The sequence below is a fragment of the Eschrichtius robustus genome, chromosome 1, assembly GCF_028021215.1.
Source record: "Eschrichtius robustus isolate mEscRob2 chromosome 1, mEscRob2.pri, whole genome shotgun sequence".
Classification (NCBI taxonomy): Eukaryota; Metazoa; Chordata; class Mammalia; order Artiodactyla; family Eschrichtiidae; genus Eschrichtius; species Eschrichtius robustus.
In genome coordinates this window covers 120410801-120434827 of record NC_090824.1, presented here as the reverse complement: position 1 = coordinate 120434827, position 24027 = coordinate 120410801, and the positions used below count along the sequence as shown (strand labels likewise).

The 24027-nt window shown below is 36.3% G+C and overlaps 1 protein-coding gene across 1 annotated transcript in view; it reads left to right on the top strand.

Moving 5' to 3' along the window:
• Positions 1–24027, top strand: part of ADAM10 (ADAM metallopeptidase domain 10) — a 115673-nt gene that overhangs the window by 5425 nt on the left and 86221 nt on the right. The window contains exon 2 of the mRNA XM_068552495.1: positions 14734–14884. Within this exon, the coding sequence (XP_068408596.1) occupies positions 14734–14884 (151 nt within the window). The remainder of the gene's footprint in view (positions 1–14733; positions 14885–24027) is intronic.

The following is a 24027-nucleotide window of genomic DNA, read 5'->3' as shown; positions in this document are numbered from 1 at the left end:
GAAAGTGTCTAAGATCTTGAATCTAGATTGAAGGTTATAGGTTGCGATGTGTGTCAGAGTTGAATTTTATCCTACTTGCAAACTAATACTTTTGTTGGGCATTGGTTAAAACTTTGCACAATCCTTCAATAATCTGTGGTGAGTCACTTGGGAAGCATTGTTCCTGACAGTTGGGAGATAGAAGTTTGGTGAATTTGAGGTGGAGGGGAGAAATTAAAGGTACATTAACAAGTATATTTTTACCTTACAAGTATATATTTACTGTCCTTCAGCTGGAATTAGGCTCTTCAGTTCAAGAATATGCTTGATACTGTTGATTATATGTGAATTGTGAAATTCCTGTTTCAGACACAAATTGGGGAAAAGAATGTGACTTCTGTGTTTGAGGCAAATGTACGTATATGATTTGTGGAGCAGAATTTTCTTTCTGTTTATTTTTGCTTGCATTAATGATTGCAAGGGATATATATGTACATATATTTTTTGAACAACTTTGAACTTTGGATTTAGTTTTCAAAAGAATACAGATAGAATCCTATACTTATGAATTGGGTGGAATATTAATTTGCTTCTTTTTTCCTAAGACTTAAGTGGGATAAGTTTGTAAAAATGCTGAAGAGATTGTAAAGTGCTGTGCAAATATTGTTAAAAATATGTTGTTTCCAGGCCTAATTTCATTTGGAATCTATTAGTTACAAAATATAGATAAATAAATGTATTTTTAGAAGTTGAAATACTAGAACATTATCAAACATTAACAAATAGAATTTGAGAAATCCATAATTCCTTCTCGAACTCAGTTCTGTCACTTCTTAATATTAATCATTCAGTCTTTTAAAATGCCTGTTATTATGAATTTACATCATAGTATTTATGTGGTTTTGTAGCTTTTAAAAAATTAATGTGTAGTTAAAATGTATACGCAAGCAGACACTGAAATATTTATAAGTAGTCTGGAGGTAGTTTTGGTTGTCACAACTTGAGGGGTGCTTACTAGCATCTAGTGGGTAGAAGCCAGAGATGCTGTGAAACATCTTTTACAATGCATAGGGCAGCCCCCACACAGCAAAGAGTTATCGGGCCAAAATGTCTCTAGGGCTGAGGCTGAGAAACTGCTCTAGCAGAAATTTGCCGTCTTTGTCCTCTTCATCTTTTTTTATTGTTGTTGTTATTTCTGATAGCTTATTGTCTTGATTACTCAAGTCACATAAACTCCCCATATTCTTATCCTGTTGAAGCCTTCCTCTTCCAGTGTTCTGTGCACTACAGTTAGGAAAAAATTTTTTTTTCCAGCATTGCCCATTCTTCATCTTTGAGTTTGCCTTTGGGAAGAAAATCTGATTCTCTTAATTTATAATAGTGATTGAATGACTGATTATCTAATGAGGATTATCTAAAAACCAAACCAAACCAGTTTCTTGTTAACCCAGAAGAGCCATGGATTAGCAGGATTTTAGTTTCTGTGGAAAGATACTTTGAGGCACTTAACCAGTAGCTTACTCTGCAAATCTCTCTTTAGAATTAGTTGTACTCAGCTTCAACTTTTCACAATTTATTTTCTTTAGAATTTTAATTCATAAGTACTCAAATACTTTCACGTCTTTTTCATAACTCCATCCCTCCCTCCCCTTATTGTCATTGGTAGCACCTTTGGCAGAATTGTTTTATTTACACATCAGATTTCCTGGAAAGAGGCAGAGGTAGATGGTTTGGGGTATAATATGGGAGAAGGGTGAGGTACTGAGAGTAGGTTTAGGATAAAATGCAAAGTGTGGGGTAAATATATATAAACATTGCAGTGGTGGCTGGAGCCATTTTGTGTGTGTGTGTGTGTGTGTGTGTGTGTGTGTGTGTATGTATGTGTGGCGGACTGAAAGTCAAAGTCCCTTGTCTGTACTTATGTTTGCATTTACTTGAAATGGTGTAAAGGCATTTCAAATCAGCATAGAAATCTAAATTATGTACCTATTCCACTTTTGGATTTTTAAGTTGTATTTCATAAGTGGTTGAAGTTTAATACATTTGGTAGGTTTTCACTATTGATGTTTTATGTCCTTTGTGATAGATTCAGTTTAAAATTTATAGTTTATAATTTCACTTTGAGCCAGCTAACTTTACTATTTTTAATTCTTAGAGATTAGCTTATCTGCAAAAGTGGGTATGTTGGAATATGCTTATAATTGTAGACATACTCTCCTATTTTGAGCTTTCACTTGTAACTCTTAGGTGTAGATATTTGTAGAAAATGATTTGACTAGTTTCTAGTGAAGAAATAGATACTGTGGCTTAAGTTTGAAGTCACAATTTAGAAGTAACTTTTCTAAGACTGCAGTAAAGGCACTTAAGTATATTGCTGAAATACAGGACATTATAGTTCCTGGAAGTCTACCTTTATCATACAAGAGAACAGCTTTGTTAATGGTATTTAGTGCTTCAAGATCAGAGTGAATGCATATCAAATATAAGAATCATTGGTCAACCCAGTGTGATGCCTAAGACACAGTTGATGACTCAAGTTCCTTAGGAAGGAAATACACTTTAAAGTTGTGGAAAAATGCTCTTGGTTCCTAATTTTAAAATTACACAAGTGAAAAGTCTGTAGAAAACAACTTGATTACCAGTAATTTTTCTGACGAATGGAAGTGTGCCAGCCTTAGCTTATTCTTACACATCCTCTCATTTATTGTAATTGAGTTTTCCTGTAAATAGGGAGATGTGTAATGTCAAAAGATTTTTGCAGATTTCCTTCCCCCATCCTTAAGACTGTACTATCAACTTTCTTTGATATTAATAGGAAAGCAAGTTTATTTCTTACGTAATATTGCTCTCCCACAAAAAGGTGTTATCCACCATCAGTAAGATATACTGTTTTTTCCCCCTGATGTTAATGGAATTTTCATTCTGTGTTTTTTTGCCCTATTCTTATATTTAATTTAGATTGGAACAGAAGATTGTATGTTTTGGATTCAGGAGTTAGGAAGGAAGCTTTTGTTTGCAAGCATTCCTGAGAAGTAAGATGCTGCCTACCCGTAGAATATGGAAAATAATCGTAATGGTTAGCATTTATGGCATACTTACTATATTCCAGGTGCGAGTCTTAAAGTATAATGAGGTTGTTAGATTCTGCCTTTGTACGAAGATTGGGTCATTTTGCCATCAGAGCATAACTTAGGCTCTTTGTACTTACAGTATTTGAGCCATTTGACTTTTTGGTCAGTCAAGTTCTTTGAAAGGTGTTTTGTTTTTCTTTGTTTTTTTTTTGACATTAGAAAATGTTTACAGTTAAGACGGGAGAAGCACCTTAAAGAACATTTTGTGCATAATACCATTTCAGTTTTGTCACAGATAAATTTATATATGTATTCATTTTTTAAAAGCTTGAGAACAGATACTAAATCTCTTGATGGTGAGATATAGGTTATATCTTTTACAGAAGTATCTATTACAAAACTTTTGTGATACGGAAAAAGAAAAAAACATTTTTTAATGTTGGATTACCTTCAGTAAATACCAGTATCCTGGTGACTTTGAAAACAGTCACAGGAAATAAAATACTGTTCTCAAATTGTGAAAAGGGAGAGAGCGCCTTAACATCCCCAGTGGCAAGGAGACCGAGTTATGTTTTTTCTACTTAGAACCTGCTGACCATTTTTCTGCCTGCCTTGTATTGTAGGTGATTTTTTTTTGGTGTTGCTTTACTTTTTTAGTTTTTTTTTTTTTTTTTGAAAATTAATTATATGTTTTCTCCATCTTATAGGTCCAGTCCAATTATTCTTCTACCAATTTTACACATAGGCATTTGCTTGATATGCTGTTTAATTTTTCCTAACTTTTTATCTTAAAAATGTATGTATTTTCTGAAAGGTTGGAAATATATATAGTCCAGTTAACATTTATATATCTTTAACCTAAGTTTATTAGTGGTTATCTTTCACCACGTTTGCTTTGTTGCTGTTAATATATATTCTTTTTTTGTTCTGAACCCCTAAAGTAAGTTGGTACCCTTAAATACTTAAGTATGCATCTCGTAAGGTTAAGGACATTGTCCTTACATAACCAAGAAGATTCTTTTTTATTTTTTAAGTGTTCAGATTTCCCATGGAGCTTGTAGGTACTAAGTACCATGTGAATTTATTATATGTTTTGTGAAGGCCAGATTTCTGGCAAGTACAACTAAGGACTAGAAAGTAAAACACTGTTGGTATGCTTTTATGTATAGGTAAAAAAGAGTAAGAGGAGAGAAAGGAGACATTGACAGAATAACTACACTGCAGGATGGAGCTATTTTATGTAGGAACAATGGCACAATAACATAATAGCCTAGAGGTTATCATATCATTATGACCTCTTAGGTTAAAGATGTTAATAAGGGTGAGCCTGGCTCAAGAAGATGTTAAAGTAGAGGGAAAAAAAATCAGTAATGGTTCAAAAGGAAAGATACTAGGCACATAGATAAACTTCAATTATCTAGAAATTTTCCTCAGTGGAACCTGTCATTTTCCTTTGATGTCAAATTACTAACATCTTACTGTACTCTAGGTTAAATGTATTTTATTTTCATCATTGTCTAGTAACAGATCTGTTTCTCCATTGTTAAGGACTTTACATGATGAGAACGTCTTCAGTGAGTATTGTATTCTTTATCAGAAGGGAGAAAAGGAGTTAAAGATTGCCGTCCATTGAGTCCTTCCTGTTACCTTCCCTGTCATTCATGTTGCCCTGCTTGGGTAATATATCAGTGATAAAAGAAGCTCCAGTTCTGTATTCAGGGGCAGCAACAGAACATTAGTTTTTTTGCATTGTTTGTTGTTGTTTTGTGTTTTACTCCTAGGCTTCTAGGCTATGATTCCTTTTGTACAGATCTATTTCATCTAAATAAAGGATTTAAATTAGAGAAAGAAAACAGTAGTCTGTTATGGGCCACAAATCACATGTAAATTTAAATGGCAACAGACCTTTGGAAGAAGAAGTTTCTGTGCTGGTAGTTACTTATTAGTTGTGTTATATAACCCCTAATATGATGATGACCCCTATATTTGTATCGCCAGCCCAGGACTCTCCTTTGAATTCTAGACTCCTGTATCCCAGCTACATCTCCAGCTAGATATCTGGTGGGCATCTGAAACTTAACATGTCCAAAACCAAACCTCTGATTCCTCTTACCCCAGTCTTTTTTCTGTAGTCTTTCCCATCTCAGTAAATGGGAGCTCCATTCTTCAGTTGCTTAGGCAAAAAACTTTGAGTTATCCTTGATTCCTCTTTTCACTTACACCCTACATGCAAATTCTGTCAGCTTCTCCTTAAGAGTATATGCAGATTTTGACAACTTCTCATTAGCTCCACTGCTACCGCATCCATCTCACTTTAATTACCGTAAAACCTGCTGACTCTTCTCCCTATTCTCTTGTTCTCCCAGTCTCTTCTCAACATAGCAGTCAATGTGATTGTGTTCAAAAGCTGCTTTGGTCAAAACCATCCACTGGTACATTGTATACTTTAAAATGGTTAAAATGGTGAGGTTTATGTTCTGTGAATTGTACCTCAACAAAAAAGTAATAGCAAAATAAATAAAAAATAAAAAAAAATTCAGTGGCTTAATATTTTAAGTAAAATCCAGTGTCCTTATAGTGGCTTCTAAGGCCCTACCTGAGGTACATGTATGCTTATTCTCCCTACCCTCTGCCCCCAGTCCTTCCCCCACTGTTCGTTTCTGCTCCAGCCACACAGAGCTCTTTAAAAATTGCCAGGCTTGCTCCTGTCTCAGGGATTTTGCACTTGCTGATCCTTTTACATGGAACAGTTTTCCCCTTAGATTGCTGTATTATCTCCCCTCTTTCTTTTTTATTTTTTAAGTTAAAAAAAAAATTACGTGGTGGTGAAATACACATAAAATTTACCAGCTTAACCATTTTTAGCTGTGTGGTTCAGTAGTATTTAAGTACATTCACATTGTTGTACTTCTGTTAAGTCTTTACTCAAATATTATGAAGTCTTCTGATTACCTCATATAAATACATACATATAATACAAACCCCTTCCTTGGAATTCTCTATCCACTCACCCTGTGATAACACTCTTATAGCCATCCGAAGTTATTTACTTGTTCACAGGGAACTCTATTCAATATCCTGTGACAACCCATAATGGAAAAGAATATGAAAAAATATATACGTATAACTGAGTCACTTTGCTGTACAGACACAACACAACATTGTTAACACAACAACACAACATTGTAACACAACATTGTAAATCAAATATCCTTCAATAAAATAAAAAAATTGATTATACGCCAAAAAAATGAAGTTATTTGCTTGTTTGCCTTCCTTCTTTAGAATAAAATTTCCTAAGGTCAGTAATTTTGTTTTGTTAGCTGCTATATTCCCAGCATCTAAAACAATGCCCATATAGTATATAGTATATAGTGTATATAGTAAGTGCCCATTATATGTGCTGAGTGAATAGATGAATGATTACTGAACTAGATAATTTCACTTTTTATGAATTACATAAGAATTCCAATTTTCTAAAAGTATGTCTGGAAAAAAAGCCTTCAAAGCTTATAATTAATCTTTTTTACTTTAATTGACTTTAAAATGGAATGAAAATACCATTTCTGTTAGTGTATTGGTTTTGCTCATTATTTTTATATGCCCAGTTAATTAAAAGAATTAGGTAAGTTAGACTAAAAGGGGAAATGTAGAATGTCTTCATGGTTATCTGATTTTACTGAATAAAACTTGTAAACTTTGCTATATTCCTAAGATGAAACTTTAAAAAACCCATTTTCATTTTAGGGTAAATTTAGAATCACAGAATGTTCAAGCTAGAAGGAAGTTTTGGGGACTTCCCTGGTGGCACAGTGGTTAAGAATCCTCCTGCCAATGCAGGGGACACGGGTTTGAGCCCTGGTCTGGGAAGATCCCACATGCCGCGGAGCAACTAAGCCCGTGTGCCACAACTACTGAGCCTGCACTCTAGAGCCTGTGAGCCACAACTACCGAGCCCTCATGCCACAACTGGTGAAGCCCCCGCTCCTAGAGCCCGTGCTCCTACACAGGAGAAGCCACCACAATGAGAAGCCCGTGCACCACAACGTGGAATAGCCCCCACTTGCCACAACTAGAGGAAGACCATGCGGAGCAACGAAGACCCAATGCAGCCATAAATAAATAAATAAATGAATGAATGAATGAATGAATGGATGGAAGTTTTGTAGTCTTGGGTGGGTCGCTTAACCTCTCTGTGCCTTATCTTAAGATTAATTGTACTTACCCTGCAAAGTTGTTAGGAGGGTGAAATGAGATAATACATTTAGCCATAATTTACTGAATTCTTACCTGTTATGTACTGTATACTATTCTAAGCCCCTTTATATATATTAAGTAATTTAATCCATATAACAACACTGTTAGGTATAGGTATTGCTATTTCACTTATTTTATAGACAGGGAAAATGAGGCACAGAGAGGTAGGTAACTTGCCCAAGATCACTCAACTAGTTAGTGGCACAGTTGGGATTCTAACACATGACTTATAAATGAAGATAATGCTTGCTAAACTGTTGAAACATAAAGTAAGATATGTTGACCATATACTTCCACGGTTATTGAAAAACTTCATTACGAAAAGGAATATAACATTTTTAACTGTCCAGAAAGTCATGCAAAATGGTGATGAAAGCTGCATGGGTAATTGCAGAGACAAATACCTGAAATACACTCATAGAATCAGTAGAAGATTAAAAAAAACTTACCTAGAGAATAGATCTATAATAATTTTAATTTTAACAAGTAGCACTTCGCAAATACTAGACCTGCTAGAAATTCTGGTACTTCTTGGATGAGTATCATAGATCACATTTTCTGATGATTGATTTATGGCTCTCTTATCAGCAAGGTATAGGCTGCTTTCTTTATAAATTCAAATGAAAATGGAAATTTCCCTGAAACGTTGAGTGGATTCATTAATTCTTACAGCAAACATTTACTGAGCAACTGTTTTCTTACTCTGTTCTAGGTAATGAGGGTACATCATTGAACAAATCAAAGTCCTTGTTCTCATGGAACTTCTGGTGGTAGAGGGATATGTCAATAAAAACATGAAGAAAGAGCAGGATATTAGAATGAGTATGATTGGGACATAAGCTTTTAGATAGGGTGATCAGAGAAAGCTTCTGAAGAAATTTTGTAGATATCTGAATGAAGTGTGCCAACCCAGCTTTGGGGGAAGATGTTCCAGGCAGAGGGACGATAAGGAGACTAATGTGGCTGTAATACACAGAGTAAGGGGAGAGTGGTAGAAGATAAGGTGAGACGGGTATGGAAGTGGAGTGGGGGAATGCAGCCCCTTATGAGGATCATCTTCAGCGTTATAAGCCACGGTTATGACTTTTTTTTTTTTGAGATTATAAATCATGATGAAGGCTGTGGAGGGGGAACAGCGGGTGAGGGGTGGAAGATTTTGAGCAGAAGAGTGACACAATGTAACTTTATTTGAACATGATTACTCTGACTGCTGTGTGAAAAATAGACTGTGGGGGGCAAGAGTGGAAGCTAAGAGGCCAGTTATTTGCAATGGTTTTTGATTGTCTAGAACCTTTTGAACCTTGCTTTGTTTGGCACATTTTCAGCCTTATGAATTCCATCTCCTTAATTTAGATTCCCCAGCCTTTCATTTGCAACTAGGACACAGGCATGTAAACTAGTCTTCGGAACTAGGCTCCTCTAATCAGAAGCATCACCGGAGACCTGGATTCTGAACTGAGCAGACATGTATGCTTGCTGAAGTTTTGCCAATAGTGTGCATCTTTCAGACTGTTATGACAGATTTTTCCCTAGTTGTTTTAAGGTTGTGTTTCTGGTACAAAAGTGGGATTGGAGAGGCAGGACAGTGTTGGTGTTTTTCACAAGATATTTTGGGGGTAATTATGGTGTGTACTGCTGCTGCTGGGGATACCTGGATAATCTTGAGGAAGATAAAATGGGGAGGGTTCCAATATTATTGTCAAGTAGTAGAATATTACTTCAAGTAATAGACTTGTATCAGAAGTACGGGAATTGATTAAGATCATAATGGAGAATGCTTTAGTGTTTATGGAAAAATCTTTAAGTTCTGGGTGAGGTTTCCTGTGTAGGATCTGCATGTTGGGATCACTGGTTGTCGTTTACTCTTTTATATCCCCCAACTTTTACTACTTATGTCTGTCCTATTAACAAAAATATAGTTACTTATGAATAATGAGTCATTATAGGATGCTTAATAGTTTCTTGGAGGTGAGTAGAATGTTGATTTTATTTATTTTCCTGAAGGGAGGACAAGCTGGACTATTTTGAATTGTCTTTGTTTTAGATTCTGGATTTTTTTTTTTTTTTTGAAAAAGTGTATAACTTAGGGAAGAGTAAAAGAAAGGCCAAATACCCATATGCTTACCACTTTGACTCACCATTTTTCTTTAAAAAAAAATTTAATTAGCTTTATTGAGGTATAATTTCCATACAATAAAATTCAGCAATTAATTTTGAGAAAGGTATATAGTTGTTTAACCACCACCACCATAATGATAATAATAATAATATAGAACATTTACATTAACCAATAAAGTTCCCTTGTGCTCTTTGCAGTCAATTCAAAATCCTTCTGATTACCCTTTTGATTTCTTCTTTGACCCAAGGGCTATTTAGAAGTGTGTTAAGTTCCCAGTATTTAGGAATTTTTCCAAGTATCTCCTACTGATTTAATTGCACTGTAGTCAGAAAACATACTCTCTGATTTCGGTCTTTTAAAATTTATGGAAACATGCTTTATGGCTTAGAATTAAGGTCTATCTTGGTGAATACTCCATGTGCCCGTGAAAAGAATATATACTCCGTTGTTGGGTGGACTAGTTTGTAAATGTTAATCAGGTCAAGTTGTTTGATAGTGTTCAGTCCTTATTTTTTGTCTACTTGTTCAGTGAGGAGTGTTCATGATTTCCAACTATAATTTACATATTTGTCTACTTTCAGTTCTGTCAGCGTTCTTTATTTTTAATTTTTAAAAAATTGTCCTTCTCATTCTTTTTTTTAAAAAAAAATTTATTTATTTATTTAGGCTGTGCCAGGTCTTAGTTGTGGCATGCGGGATCTTCATTGAAGCATGTGGGATCTCCAGCCGCGGCATGCGGGATTTTTTTTTTTCTTGGTTGCGGCATGCGAACTCTTAGTTGCGGCATGCATGCGGGATCTAGTTCCCCAACCAGGGATTGAACCTGGGCTCCCTGAACTGGGAGAGGGGAGTCCTACCCACTGGACCACCAGAGAAGTCCTCCGTCAGCTCTTTCTTCACATACTTTAAGCTCTGTTATGTGATGCACATTTAGGATTGTTTTTAAATGTAAATGATCCAAACACTCCAATTAAAAGGCAGAGATTATCAGATTGGACAAAAAAGCAAGACCCAGCTCTATGCTGCCTACTGTGAACTCACATTAAATACGTAGGCACAAATAGATTAAAAATAAAAGGATGGAAAAGAGATACCATGCCAGTCAAAAATAAAAAAAAAAGGAGTGCTATATTAATATCAGACAAAGTAGATTTTAGAACATAGAATATTACAAAGAATAAAGAAGATCATTTGATAATTGATAAAGGAGTGAATTAATCCAAAAGGCATAATACGTAATAATCATTGACATTTATGCATGTAATAATAGAACTTCAAAAATCAATTAAGCAGGGCTTCCCTGGTGGCACAGTAGTTGGGAATCCGCCTGCTAATGCAGGGGACACGGGTTCGATCCCTGGTCCGGGAAGATCCCACATGCCGTGGAGCAGCTAAGCCTGAGCACCACAACTACTGAGCCTGAGCTCTAGAGCCCACAAGCCACAACTACTGAAGCCCGCGTGCCTAGAGCCCGTGCTCCGCAACAAGAGAAGCCATGACAATGAGAAGCCCGCGCACCGCAACGAAGAGTAGCCCCCGCTTGCCGCAACTAGAGAAAGCCCACGCGCAGTAACGAAGACCCAGTGCAGCCAAAAATAAATAAAATAAATAAATTTAAAAAAAAAGAACAACAACAAAAAATCAGTTAAGCAGAGAACTGCAAGGAGAAATAGAAAAAGTCATAATTACAGACAGAGATTTCAGTACCTTTCTCTCAATAATAGAACAGATAGATAGAAAATCATGAAAGATATGGAAGGCTTGAACAACACCGTCAGCCAGTTGACCTGGTTGACATTTATAAAACACTGTACTCAATAAGTGCAGAGATTGACATTTCTAGAATACTCATCCATTAACAGCAGAATATACATTCTTTTCAAATGTTCATGAAACATTGCAAGGATAGACCAAATTCTTGGTCATAAAATAAGTCTCAATGTATTTAAAAGGACTGATGTCATACAAAGTATGTTCTCTGGGTATAGTAGAATTAAATTAGAAGTCAATAACAGAAAGATAACTGAAAAATTCACCATATTTAGAATCTAAATAACAGACTTCTGAATAGCACATGAATAATAGAAGAAATCAAAAAGGAAATTAGAAAGTATGTTGAAAAGAATGAAAATGGTAACACAGCATAACAGAATCTGTGGGATGTTGCTAAAGCAGTATTAAGGGAGCATTTATAGTACTAAATACCTGGATTAGAAAAGAAAAGTCTTAAATCAATGGTCTTTACTAAAAAAAGAAGAGCGATTAAACTCAAAGTAAGCAGAAGGAAAGAAAGAAAGATCAAAGTGAAAAATAAAAAAATAGAAAGCAGAAGAATAAGGAAAATCAAAGGAAATAAAAATTGGTTCTTGAGAAGATCAATAAAATCAGTAAATCTCTAGCTATCCTGATCAGGACCAAAGAGTGAAGATACAGATTACCAATATCAGGCATGAGGGAGGTAACATCACTATAGATTCAAAAGATATAAAAAACATAATGAGGGAATATTATGAACAGCTTTATCTCCATAACTTCAACAGCTTAGGTAAAATGGACAAATTCTTACCAAAGGTCACTCAAGAAGTAGATAACCAGAATAGCTGTTTATATATCAAATTGACATCATTAATAACCTTTCACAAAGAAAATTCCAGGCCAAGATGGTTTCACTGTTGAATTCTATCAAACATTTAAGGAGGAAATAATACCAATTCTACATACATTTGTCTAGAAAATTGAAGAAGAGGTAATACTTCCAAGGTCTTTTTTTTATATGGATACCAAAACTTGACAAAGACAGTCCAAGAAAACTACAGACCAGTGTCTCTCATGAACATAGATAACAAAAATTCTAAACAAAATTATAACAAATTGAATCCAACAGTATTATAAAGCATAATATACTACATTCAAGTGGGATTTATATCAGTAATGCAAGGTTGGTTTAACATTAGAAAATGAACAGTTTTTTAAAAATTGAAGTATAGTTGATTTACAATGTTGTGTTAATTTCTGCTGTACAGCAAAGTGATTCAGTTATACATATATATACATTCTTTTTAAATTCTTTTCCATTATGGTTTATCACAGGATATTGAATATAGTTCCCTGTGCTATACAGGAGGACCTTGTTGTTTATCTGTTCTCTGTGTATTAGTTTGCATCTGCTAACCCCAAACTCCCACTCCACCCCTCCTCCATCCCCACCCTTGGCAACCACAAGTTTGTTCTCTATGTCTGTGAGTCTGTTTCTGTTTTGTAGATAAGTTCATTTGTGTCATATTTTAGATTCCACATATAAGTGATACCATATGGTATTTGTCTTTCTCTTTCTGACTTACTTCACTTAGTATGATATTCTCTGGTTCCATCCATGTTGCTCCAAATGGCATTATTTTGTTCTTTTTTTATGGCTGAGTCGTATTCCATTGTATATATGTACCACATCTTCTTTACCCATTCATCTGTTGGTGGACATTTAGGTTGTTTCCATGTCTTGGCTATTGTGAATAGTGCTGCTATGAACATAGGGGGTGCATGTATCTTTTTTAAAAAAATTTTATTTATTTATTTATTTTATTTATTTTTGGCTGCATTGGGTGTTCGTTGCTGCATGTGGGCTTTCTCTAGTTGCGGCGAGCGGGGGCTACTATTTGTTGCAGTGCGTGGGCTTCTCATTGTGGTGGCTTCTCTTGTTGCGGAGCACGGGCTCTAGGCACACAGGCTTCAATAGTTGTGGCACGAGGGCTCGGTAGTTGTGGCTCATGGGCTCTAGAGCGCAGGCTCAGTAGTTGTGGAACATGGGCTTAGTTGCTCTGTGGCATGTGGGATCTTCCCGGACCAGGGCTTGAACCCGTGTCCCCTGCATTGGCAGGCGGATTCTTAACCACTGCGCCACCAGGGAAGCCTGCATGTATCGTTCTGAAATATAGTTTTGTACAGATGTATACCCAGGAGTAAGATTGCTGGATCATATGGTAACTCTATTTTTAGTTTTTTGAGGAACCTCCATACTGTTCTCCATGGTGGCTGCACCAACTTACATTCCTACCAATAGTGCAGGAGGGTTCCTTTTTCTCCACACCCTCTCCAGCATTTATTATTTGTAGACTTTTTAATGATGGCCATTGTGACCAGTGTGAGGTAGTACCTCATTGTAGTTTGTTTTTTTTTTAAATTAATTTCACCTGTTTCTTTTTACTTTTTTAAAAAATTTTATTTATTTATTTATGGCTGTGTTGGGTCTTCATTTCTGTGCGAGGGCTTTCTCTCTAGTTGCGGCAAGTGGGGGCCACTCTTCATCGCGGTGCACGGGCCTCTCATTATCGCGGCCTCTCTTGTTGCGGAGCACAGGCTCCAGTCGCGCAGGCTCAGTAATTGTGGCTCACGGGCCTAGTTGCTCCGCGGCATGTGGGATCCTCCCAGACCAGGGCTTGAACCCGTGTCCCCTGCATTGGCAGGCAGATTCTCAACCACTGCGCCACCAGGGAAGCCCCCCTCATTGTCATTTTGATTTGCACTTCTGTAATAATTAATGATGTTGAGCATCTTTTCATGTGTCTGTTGGCCATCTGTATGTCTTCTTTGGAGAAATGTCTATTTAGTTCTTCTGCCCATGAAAATCGGTCAATTTAATTTTCCATATTAATAAACTAAAAAGAAAGAACCATATAACCATCTTTTTAAAAAATTTATTTACTTATTTTTATTGCAGTATAGTTGATTTACAATGTTGTGTTAGTTTCAGGTGTAAAGCAAAGTGATTCATTTATACATATTTTATATATATGTATTTTTTTCAGATTCTTTTTCCTTATAGGTATAACTCCCTGTGCTATATGGTAGGTCCTTGTTGGTTATCTATTACAATCATCGTAATAGATGCAGAAAGAGTGGGTGACAAAAGTCAACACCTCTTCCTGATAGTTTTTATCAGCAAAGTATTAATAGAAGATAACTTTGTCAACCTGGTAAAGGACATCCTAGACTAAACCTATGGCTAACATCAAAACTTGTGTGTGTGGTTAAAATTCCCATTATAATAAGCTTTTAGGGACTTCCCTGGCAGTCTAATGGTTACGACTCCATGCTTCCACTGCAGGGGGTGCAGATTCGATCCCTGGTCGGGGAACTCAGATCCTGCATGCCGCACGGCATAGCCAAAAAAAAAAAAAATGTATATGAAAATAAAGTACTAGGATTAGTGAAACAGTTTCATATTTATAGATATTTGAATCATCATGGAATCATATTAGAACTAGAATGGGCCACAAGATGACATTAATTCAAATTGTTTATTTTTTATAGGTCAGTATGGAAATCCTTTAAATAAATACATTAGACATTATGAAGGATTATCTTATGATGTGGATTCATTACACCAAAAACACCAGCGTGCCAAAAGAGCAGTTTCACATGAGGACCAGTTTTTACGTCTAGATTTCCATGCTCATGGAAGGTGAGTAAATTTATGCTGACTGTGTCTGAAGTTCCCATGTATTCAATCTATATTAAGAGAAGAAATTTATACCCTTAATTTTCCTTCTCTAATGGAAAGATCCCCATTTGGAAATTCAGCCTACACTGAAATTTGGCGTATACATTAAAAAATGTTTTCTACCTTAAACTCAGTATACCAGGCCTTTCCAGACCTACCTGATTCTTTCTTCATCAATCAAAAATGAGATGTATTTTATGAACCGTCTATAACACTGGGCAGCAAACTACAGCCAACCAGGTGTTTTGTAAATAAAGGTCTATTAGACCAAAAAAAAAAAAAAAAAAAAATGTTTTCTTTTGAAATGGATTGCCCTTTTTATGTTGTCAAGGAAACAGTCACATTTAAATGTTTTTAAGTTTATGAATCAGATCCTCTGTTGTATTATTAGAGGATATGTCTTTAAAGAAGAGTCTGTGTTTGTTTTTCAGCTAATTTTATGTGTTTTATGGCCTATGTGTCTGTTCTCTGGTGCCAGCAGTGAAGATAGCTAGTTGTAGGCCATTGAATAAGTCATTTAATTTCTCATTAACTCAATTTTATCAGCTCTAAAATGACAACTTGTAGACAGATGACCTACTGTACTGCTTAATTCTCAGACAGAATTGTTAAGGAATAAAGAACAGGGAGCCAAGGGAGAGAGATAAAAAAAAATCACATTTATTTAGTCCTGTTGTGTTCCAGGTACATAGATGCTTTATATGCATTTTCTTATTTAATCTCTCTACACCCAAACAAGGTAAATCCTTTTATATCCAAGGAAACTAAGACTCAGAGAAGTTAAATAACTTCTTTAAAGTTATGTAGCACAGATTTTACCCGGACCTGGCTTATTCAAGACCCCATATAATTTTTTTCTTTGTCTGTTAGGAGTACTAAGATACAAAATCTTCAAGTATTCTTTGTCAGATTCTCTGCCTTGCCTGCTGTAATGAATGTCTATTCCTTTTGTACTTTTTCTACAGTTGTAACGCTGATTTATTATTCACCTCCTAATAGGTATCCCAGCTTCCATTCCATTTATTATTAAAGCGATCCTATGTACTGCTACTAGATGACTCTTCCTTAAATGCTTCCTTTTTCACGTCAGCTTATTGCTTCTAAAGTCTTCAATTAATGATTGTTAGGCAGATTTCTTAACTGGGCTTTCAAGATTCTTTGTAAATTAACTCAAGTCTATTCTAAACTTACTTTGTTCCACTTCCCAATATTGTGTCTGTTTCATTCAGAATGAGCTTCTCATTGCTGAATATACCATGTACAGTTTGTTTCCTCTGTTATTTATCTTAAATTCTGATCATCTTTTAATACACAATTCAAGTTCTACTTCTTTGAAGCTTTATTTACACCTTCCTCTGAACCTTTAAATTACTTACCTGTACCATTGGCATTGGTTCAATATCTCTTCCTTTTCATGTGTGTATTTCTTGTTTATTTTTCTGTAACTGTGTTTTTTCTTCCTCACAGGCAGACACATGCTACTATTTAGTGTGTCTACTATTTGCCCTTATATTATAGATACTCAAGGACGATTTTAATGGATGAAAAAAATCAGATAATAAGAACTGCTATGAAACAAAGTATTTTGCACATGGAAATAAATGCATTACTTAACTTAATTTCCATATTACAAAACAATGATCATTATAGAAAAAAGTACTTTCAAGTTATAAAATCTACTTTGTTTTGAAGGAAGAAAAAATGCATTTCAGGATCTGTTCTTCTAGATAGAAATTTTAGTGATGGCAAATCATGTAAATTTTTATGACCCTTAACCTCAGAAAAAATTTTAATTACCCATTCTTTATTGGTACCATGAAATAATAAGCAATCATTAAGCCTTCCTAAGTTTTTAGCAACTATCTCAAAGTAAATTTAATGCTATATTGCAAATATCGTGTGACTGCCAAAAGGAAAAGTTGAGATTCTAGCTGCCTTTGGTTTGGATACCACATTTCTATTACATCATTAGATTTTTATTAGCTCCATTACATAATTCATATTGAACATATGGCAAAACCAAATCCCTAACTCCTTTTGTTTTTTTTGGTACATGTGTGAAAGTAACTGAGAGAGAGTGTACAAGTACACGCTGTTATTTAGTTATTCTGATAGGAGCTGCAAGATGTGCGTAAGTCATTGTATAAGAAGAAAATGTGATATGGTGTTTTACAGATAAAATGCTGTAGATATTCAAAGGGAGGAGGACTTACTTCTGGCTGAGGCTCTCAGCAAAGGACCTGGACCCAGGAAATCTCATTCTGTGTATTAGTGGTTATCTTAGGTACTTTTAACAGAAATCTGTTTAATTAACTATATACATATACTACATCTTCTAGAAGAGATCTGAATTCAGGAATTTTATTTTGTTGTCTCAATTATTATACTTGTATATTCACACTGTCTCAGAGTTTGTGCCCTGAAACATGGTTATTGTAACTACCTTCTAACATACCGTAGTTAAAAATGTGATGATCTGATAGTTTTATCTCTCCCTTTCCTTGAAATACGCCTACAAAAATGACCTTGATAAATATAATTATAGATTTCCTGCTAAGTTTCTTCTCCTTCTCCACCATATACAAAATGTAGCCTCTGTAGGATGTGGGTATGTGTGTGTGTGTGTATGTGTCTTTCAGTATTAAAATCATTCTTTGTTCTGTTTGTTTTATGCCTAAGCACGTGAACACAATTCTTTCAACCTGGCTTCCAAGTTTCATAAATAAGAAAGGGTGGATCACATCCCAAGTTTACAAATACCAGTGTTAAGTGAAGGAATGTCGAGATTCTTTAAGCCTAATGTCCATTCTTGAGAATTCCATGAAAAACCATTGCTCTTTTTTTTCCCTTCCAGTTTTATTGAGATAATTGACATATAGCACTGTATAAATTTAAGATGTATAGCATAATAATTTGACTCATATACGTCATGAAGTTACATTTTCTTTTCTTGTGTGTATATGTATTTTTAAACATTTCCTTCATGTTTTGTTTTCCATTATATACTTTGGGCAGTCAACTTTATTTTCTGGTCTTCTCATGACTTTGCTAACTTTACTGCCTTTCATAGATTTGCATTTGAGTAGGAAGCTACTTAGTAAAGAACTTGTGATTTTTATAGGAAGTATAGTATATGTATTGAAACAGTCATAAACTGGGTAGAGAAAGGAGTACTGTGGTAATTTGGAGCCTGAATGGTGTTCCCTTCTGACTTGACATGCGTTATCTAGAGATTTCTTTTGAGCCTTAGCTTCCTCATTAGTAAAACCTTGAAGTTTGGATGAGATAATGTTTAAGGCCTCTGCCTGCTTTAAAGTTCTACAAAATATATTAGTAACACTCAAGTGACTAAATTAAAAAAAACTCAAAACACTGTGTAGTCAGTAATAAACTATTTTTTATGCTTCTGTGTTTAATTGTTTAGGTACATAATCAATAAATCAAAATTGTTTCCATCTAATGTGTGATTTGTATATAGTGTAAGAGAGACCAAAATTTTATCTAAGTACAGTACGAAGTTTGGAGTTTTCTTTTTTCTGATTTTGATAAGATAATTATTCCTATAGCCTTAACTGTACATTTACAAACTGTTCAGAATAAATGGTCAGATAATTTGATTTGAAGTTTTCTTTGCAGTTTGAGACTCAAGTTCTCCCTGCCTCTGAAATGTGAGGGTATCAAGGATGTGGCCCAGGTAACCTGTAAAAGGCATAAGTATTCTCTTTGGGTCCTGACTGGAGCTGGGTTAGTCACGAAGTGTCTTGGACTTTATCTTTGACATATCATGAGTAGCATAGCAGAAACCCAGGATGCTTTTAACTCCATAGACAAACCAGCACACTTTAAGAAGCAGAAGTGAGAATCTAGGGAGCACAGATAGATGCCAGCTCATAAAGAAGAGCAACAGAATAAATTAGAATTGTGTAAAAATGCTATTGTTACGGATATGGAAAAACAAAATTTAAAAAAATACTGACCTGGCACTGAAATCTATTCCAACAAGATTTGAGCAAGTTTGAGCAAAAATTCCTAAGGGAAAATGGTATTTATTTGTACCTATTTTATGTCAGGTACAGTGCCCTTTAGCGTATACTTTTGTTGAAGTATATTTCACACCACTCTGTCTCAGCAGTGGATTTTCTAGGATATGCAATTCTTAATTATTGCCTGATTGCCTGATTCCTCGTTACACAGAAATTAAAAGCCTAACAAATATGTTTTTTAAAAATCTGAAGGCTACACTGGCTATTTGAATTACTTACTGAGATAAGAAGTAGCAACTGAGTTGTGTTCATGTTAATTCTGTGTTGAAGAAGTTAAATTGAGAGCTGATGATGGCTCTGAGCTTAGCTTGGATAAGATTTTAACATGAAATATCATTTTTATTTTTCATGTTTTTAAGCACTAACTAGGGTTTATGTAGAAGAGGGAATGAGTTTTAAAAAACTGAGCTTCCTCCTGTTTTGAAAAAGGAATGGAAATAAGAGTGTAAAAGTATTTTTCTTTTGTTTTTTAATTTAATTAATTTAATTAATTAATTAATTTTTGGCTGCCTTGGGTCTTCGTCGCTGCACGCGGGCTTTCTCTAGTTGCGGCGAGCGGGGGCTACTCTTTGTTGTGGTGTGCGGGCTTTTCATTGCAGTGGCTTCTCTTGTTGTGGAGCACGGGCTCTAGGCGCACGGGCTTCAGTAGTTGTGGCTCGCGGCTTTAGAGCGCAGGCTCAGTAGTTGTGGCGCATGGGCTTTGTTGCTCCGTGGCAAGTGGGATCTTCCCGGACCAGAGCTTGAACCTGTGTCCACTGACTTGGCAGGCGGATTCTTAACCAGTACGCCACCAGGGAAGCCCAAGAGTGTAAAATTATTTTTCTATTTTTAATTCTTTGGATTCATCATTTCCTCTAAAAGTTGGTCTAAAACAGGGTTATATCTGATAGCACGTTGAATGTCAGAGTTTCTAGAGTTGGTGACGTAGACAGTAAGTGTCAGAAATTAGGTATATGCCTGGTAGGAAAGCCCATTCATCATTCCTCAATTACAGTCCTCAATTGTAAGTTATATTTCATACTAAAATGTTGTATTTGTAGTTCGGTCTTTTGTGAAATAAGCACCCCAACTCAGATTGAATTCGGATTCATAGCCAACCTTGTTTTTTTCTGTTCTTTAAGTGACTAAGCCCCCTCTAAGTTGCTGTGTTATTTCTTAAAAGTGTAGCAAGGATTTTATGTAACTAAATGTTATTTAAATGTTTATCCTATTTCATTGTACCTGAAAATCCTTTATATAACTGTGTTGAATGGATATGTTTAGTTTATTGGTTTTATAATATTATGCTTGTTTGGATTGTTTTATTAAGCATCAGTGAAATCTTGTATAGTAAGAAACGTAATATTTTAAAACTGATAAATAGGTTTAAAAAAATCTTTGGTAATCACATACACACTTCCTATTTGAAATACCTTCTGGATACCGAGATTCCTCACTTGGTTGTATCATAACCTCTTTAACTTCTTCTTTTTTTTTTTTTTTTTAAATCCTGAACTTCCCGATGGGGTTCAGGGAGGTTTTTTTTTAAAGATTTATTTATTTTATTGATTGACTGATTGATTGCTATGTTGGGTCTTCGTTTCTGTGCTAGGGCTTTCTCTAGTTGCGGCAAGCGGGGGCCACTCTTCATCGCGGTACGCGGGCCTCTCAGTATCGCGGCCTCTCTTGTTGCGGAGCACAGGCTCCAGATGCGCAGGCTCAGTAGTTGTGGCTCACGGGCCCAGTCGCTACGCGGCATGTGGGATCTTCCCAGACCAGGGCTCGAACCCGTGTCCCCTGCATTAGCAGGCAGATTCTCAACCACTGCGCCACCAGGGAAGCCCTCTTTAACTTCTTAAAGCTTTTCTCTACTTCTTTGGATTGAGATATATTTTTGATACTTGTACATAGGGATAAAATTGAGTTGTTAATTTGTGTGCATCTCTGAAGTCTTAAATTCTAATCACTTTGTACTAGTTAGGTTCCAAAATAGTCTGTACTGGGAGAATAATGCAGAACCCACAAATCAAATATAAACACGAGTCTAGCATATCAAGAATCTTTGATATGACAAATTGTTGTGTTATGCAGCAGCAGTAGCCATTGTCTTTTTCTTTTTTAAAGAAACCTTAAATCACAAATTCCGTTAAATGGAATTGAATGAACAAATGTATTGTGCATTTCCTTTTATTATTGTTTATTTGAGCTACAAGAGATGTTTCTCTAGTTTTAATATGCCATAATTTACTAAGTCCACTTGCATATTTTATTTCAGCCCTTTCATTGTTTTTTTTTTTTTTAAAGTTATTTATTTATTATTTATTTATCTATTCATGGCTGTGTTGGGTCTTCGTTTCTGTGCGAGGGCTTTCTCTAGTTGCGGCAAGCGGGGGCCACTGTTCATCGCGGTGCGCGGGCCTCTCACTATCGCGGCCTCTCTTGTTGCGGAGCACAGGCTCCAGACGCACAGGCTCAGCAATTGTGGCTCACGGGCCCAGCCGCTCCGCGGCATGTGGGATCTTCCCAGACCAGGGCTCGAACCCGTGTCCCCTGCATTGGCAGGCGGACTCTCAACCACTGCGCCACCAGGGAAGTCCCTCATTGTTTTTTTATATAAAGCATCCAATGTATTTCAGGTACCTTTAGTAGCCACTAGGAATAGAGAGGCTGAACAAGAGAAGTTCTTACTGTTGTGGAGTTTATGGATCCATGAGAAATAGAGGTATTATATTAGCAATGACTGCTGTGATAATTGTTAAGAAAGGAATGTTTAAAAGATTGCTGTGGGAGCATTGGGGATGCTATCTTGTCTGGAGGTCAGGGAAAGCCACTCTTAGAAAATGGCGTTTAAACAGATCCTGGAAGGATGACTCAAGAAGGAGATGGTTAGGCAAGAAGGGGAGGAAATGTATTCTAGACAGAGGAAACAGCATGTGCAGAGATACTGAGAGGAGAAGTAGCATGTTCATGGAATTGAAGGAATTTCAGTATGGCTGGTGCTTAAGATGTGAGGGAGAATGGTTTCGAATTAGTCCGACATAAGCAGGAGCCAGATCTTTGAGAGTTTATGTAAGTCATGGTGATAGTTTTTTACTTAGCCATGGAAGATTTTATTTATTTATTTATTTATTTGGCTGCGTCAGGTCTTAGTTGTGGCACGTGGGATCTTTAGTTGTGGCCTGCGGGATCTTCTTTTTAGTTGAGGCATGTGAACTCTTAGTTGCGGCATGTGGGATCTAGTTCCCTGACCAGAGATTGAACCTGGGTCCCCTGCATTGGGAGTGTGGAGTCTTAGCCACTGGACCACCAGGGAAGTCCCAGCCATGGAAGATTTTTAATAGTAAATAACTTTATGAGGTCTAAACAGTCCAGTCTGGCTGCAAATGAAGAGTAGTTTAGAAGCGAGTAAGGTTAAATGCATTGAGACTAGTCCTTGTGGGAAGCGGTGGCCTGGATTAGGATGGTACTAGAGATGATGAAGGAGAGTGAATAGATGTGAGAGATATTTTGAAGGTAGAATTTGTTGGGCTTAGTTGATATATAGTGAGCTACAAAGAGAAGGAGTCAGGGATGACTTTTCTAGTTTGAGCAATTGAGTGACTACTGGGGCCATTTACTGAGATAGGGAATACTGGAACAGATACAAATTTTGAGGAGAAATCGTAAGTTCGGTTTTGGACATGTTATGTGAAGTTCATGAAGGAGGGCCCAGTTGTGAAAATGTTGCTAAATGCCAATGTTTAAGTTGTAAGTGGAGGAGGGGGTGCAAAGACTGAAGAGTGGTAAGAAAAGTGGAAAACCTGAGAGCATGATACCCAGAAGCCAAGGGAAAAGTGTTTCCAGGAAAGGAGTGGTTAATTGCTGCTTTTTGCTTTTGTCGTGCTGAATATTACCAATATTCCTAGTACATGTTACTTACCCTTCTTTGAATTTCTCTAGTTCTGTTTGATCTTGCTGATCTAGTTATACAGAGTAATTCAGATTTGGGTACTTCTTAGTCATGAATAAGGGTAAAGAAGTAACTTTTTTTTTTCCTGTTTGAATCTCTAATGATTCATGATAATAACCAGTGATCTTTGGGCATTTTGGTTGCGAGAGCATATTGGGCCAATATCTTTGAGGAACCATCTCTACTAATTCTGTGGTGATTGAGTATAAGGACCTGGTTATCTTTTGAGTATAGCTTGGCTAATTTTTCCTAAATGTATGAAATACAAACGTATTTTATTTGTCCATAATAAAACCGTTTTGACCATATACGTGACTCCCCCAATTTTTTAATGTTTCGCTTTCAACAGTAGCTTACTCGTACCTGTCAAACTGAGTGAGCCTTTCACATTCTTTGTCTTAAGAGACTTCAGAGGTCACTTTGTCCAACTTCATATTAGATGACATTTTGGAGACATGGTCACTCAACTTCACTCAACGTTAATGTATTTGAAGTCCCTGAATAGGAGATTTTATCCATGCTTTCTGTGAATGTTTAAAAATCTGCTTTATTAAAACCTTTGCTCTCGGGGCTTCCCTGGTGGCACAGTGGTTGAGAGTCTGCCTGCTAATGCAGGGGACACGGGTTCGAGCCCTGGTCTGGGAAGATCCCACATGCCGTGGAGCAGCTGGGCCCGTGAGCCACAACTACTGAGACTGCGCGTCTGCAGCCTGTGCTCCGCAACAAGAGAGGCCGTGATAGTGAGAGGCCTGCGCACCGCGATGAAGAGTGGCCCCCACTTGCCACAACTAGAGAAAGCCCTCGCATAGAAATGAAGACCCAACACAGCCAAAAATAAATAAATAAATTAATTAATTAAAAAAAAAAAACCTTTGCTCTCTTACACTTTTTCTTGTTTTAACAAACTACATGGTGATAAGATGATGGTGTCTTCTCCTTAAGTTCTTGTCACTTCATCATCAACCAGTTATTCACAGCTTATCAGTATTAAGTCTAGAGTAGAAGTTCTCATCATTGTGTTCTTTTTCTTTTAGAAGTTGACATCATCAGCAAGGCAAATCAAAAAACTGTTAAACACTTTGCTGTAGCAGAACAGCAGTACCTCTGCTTCATCAGAAACTTTATATTAAGTG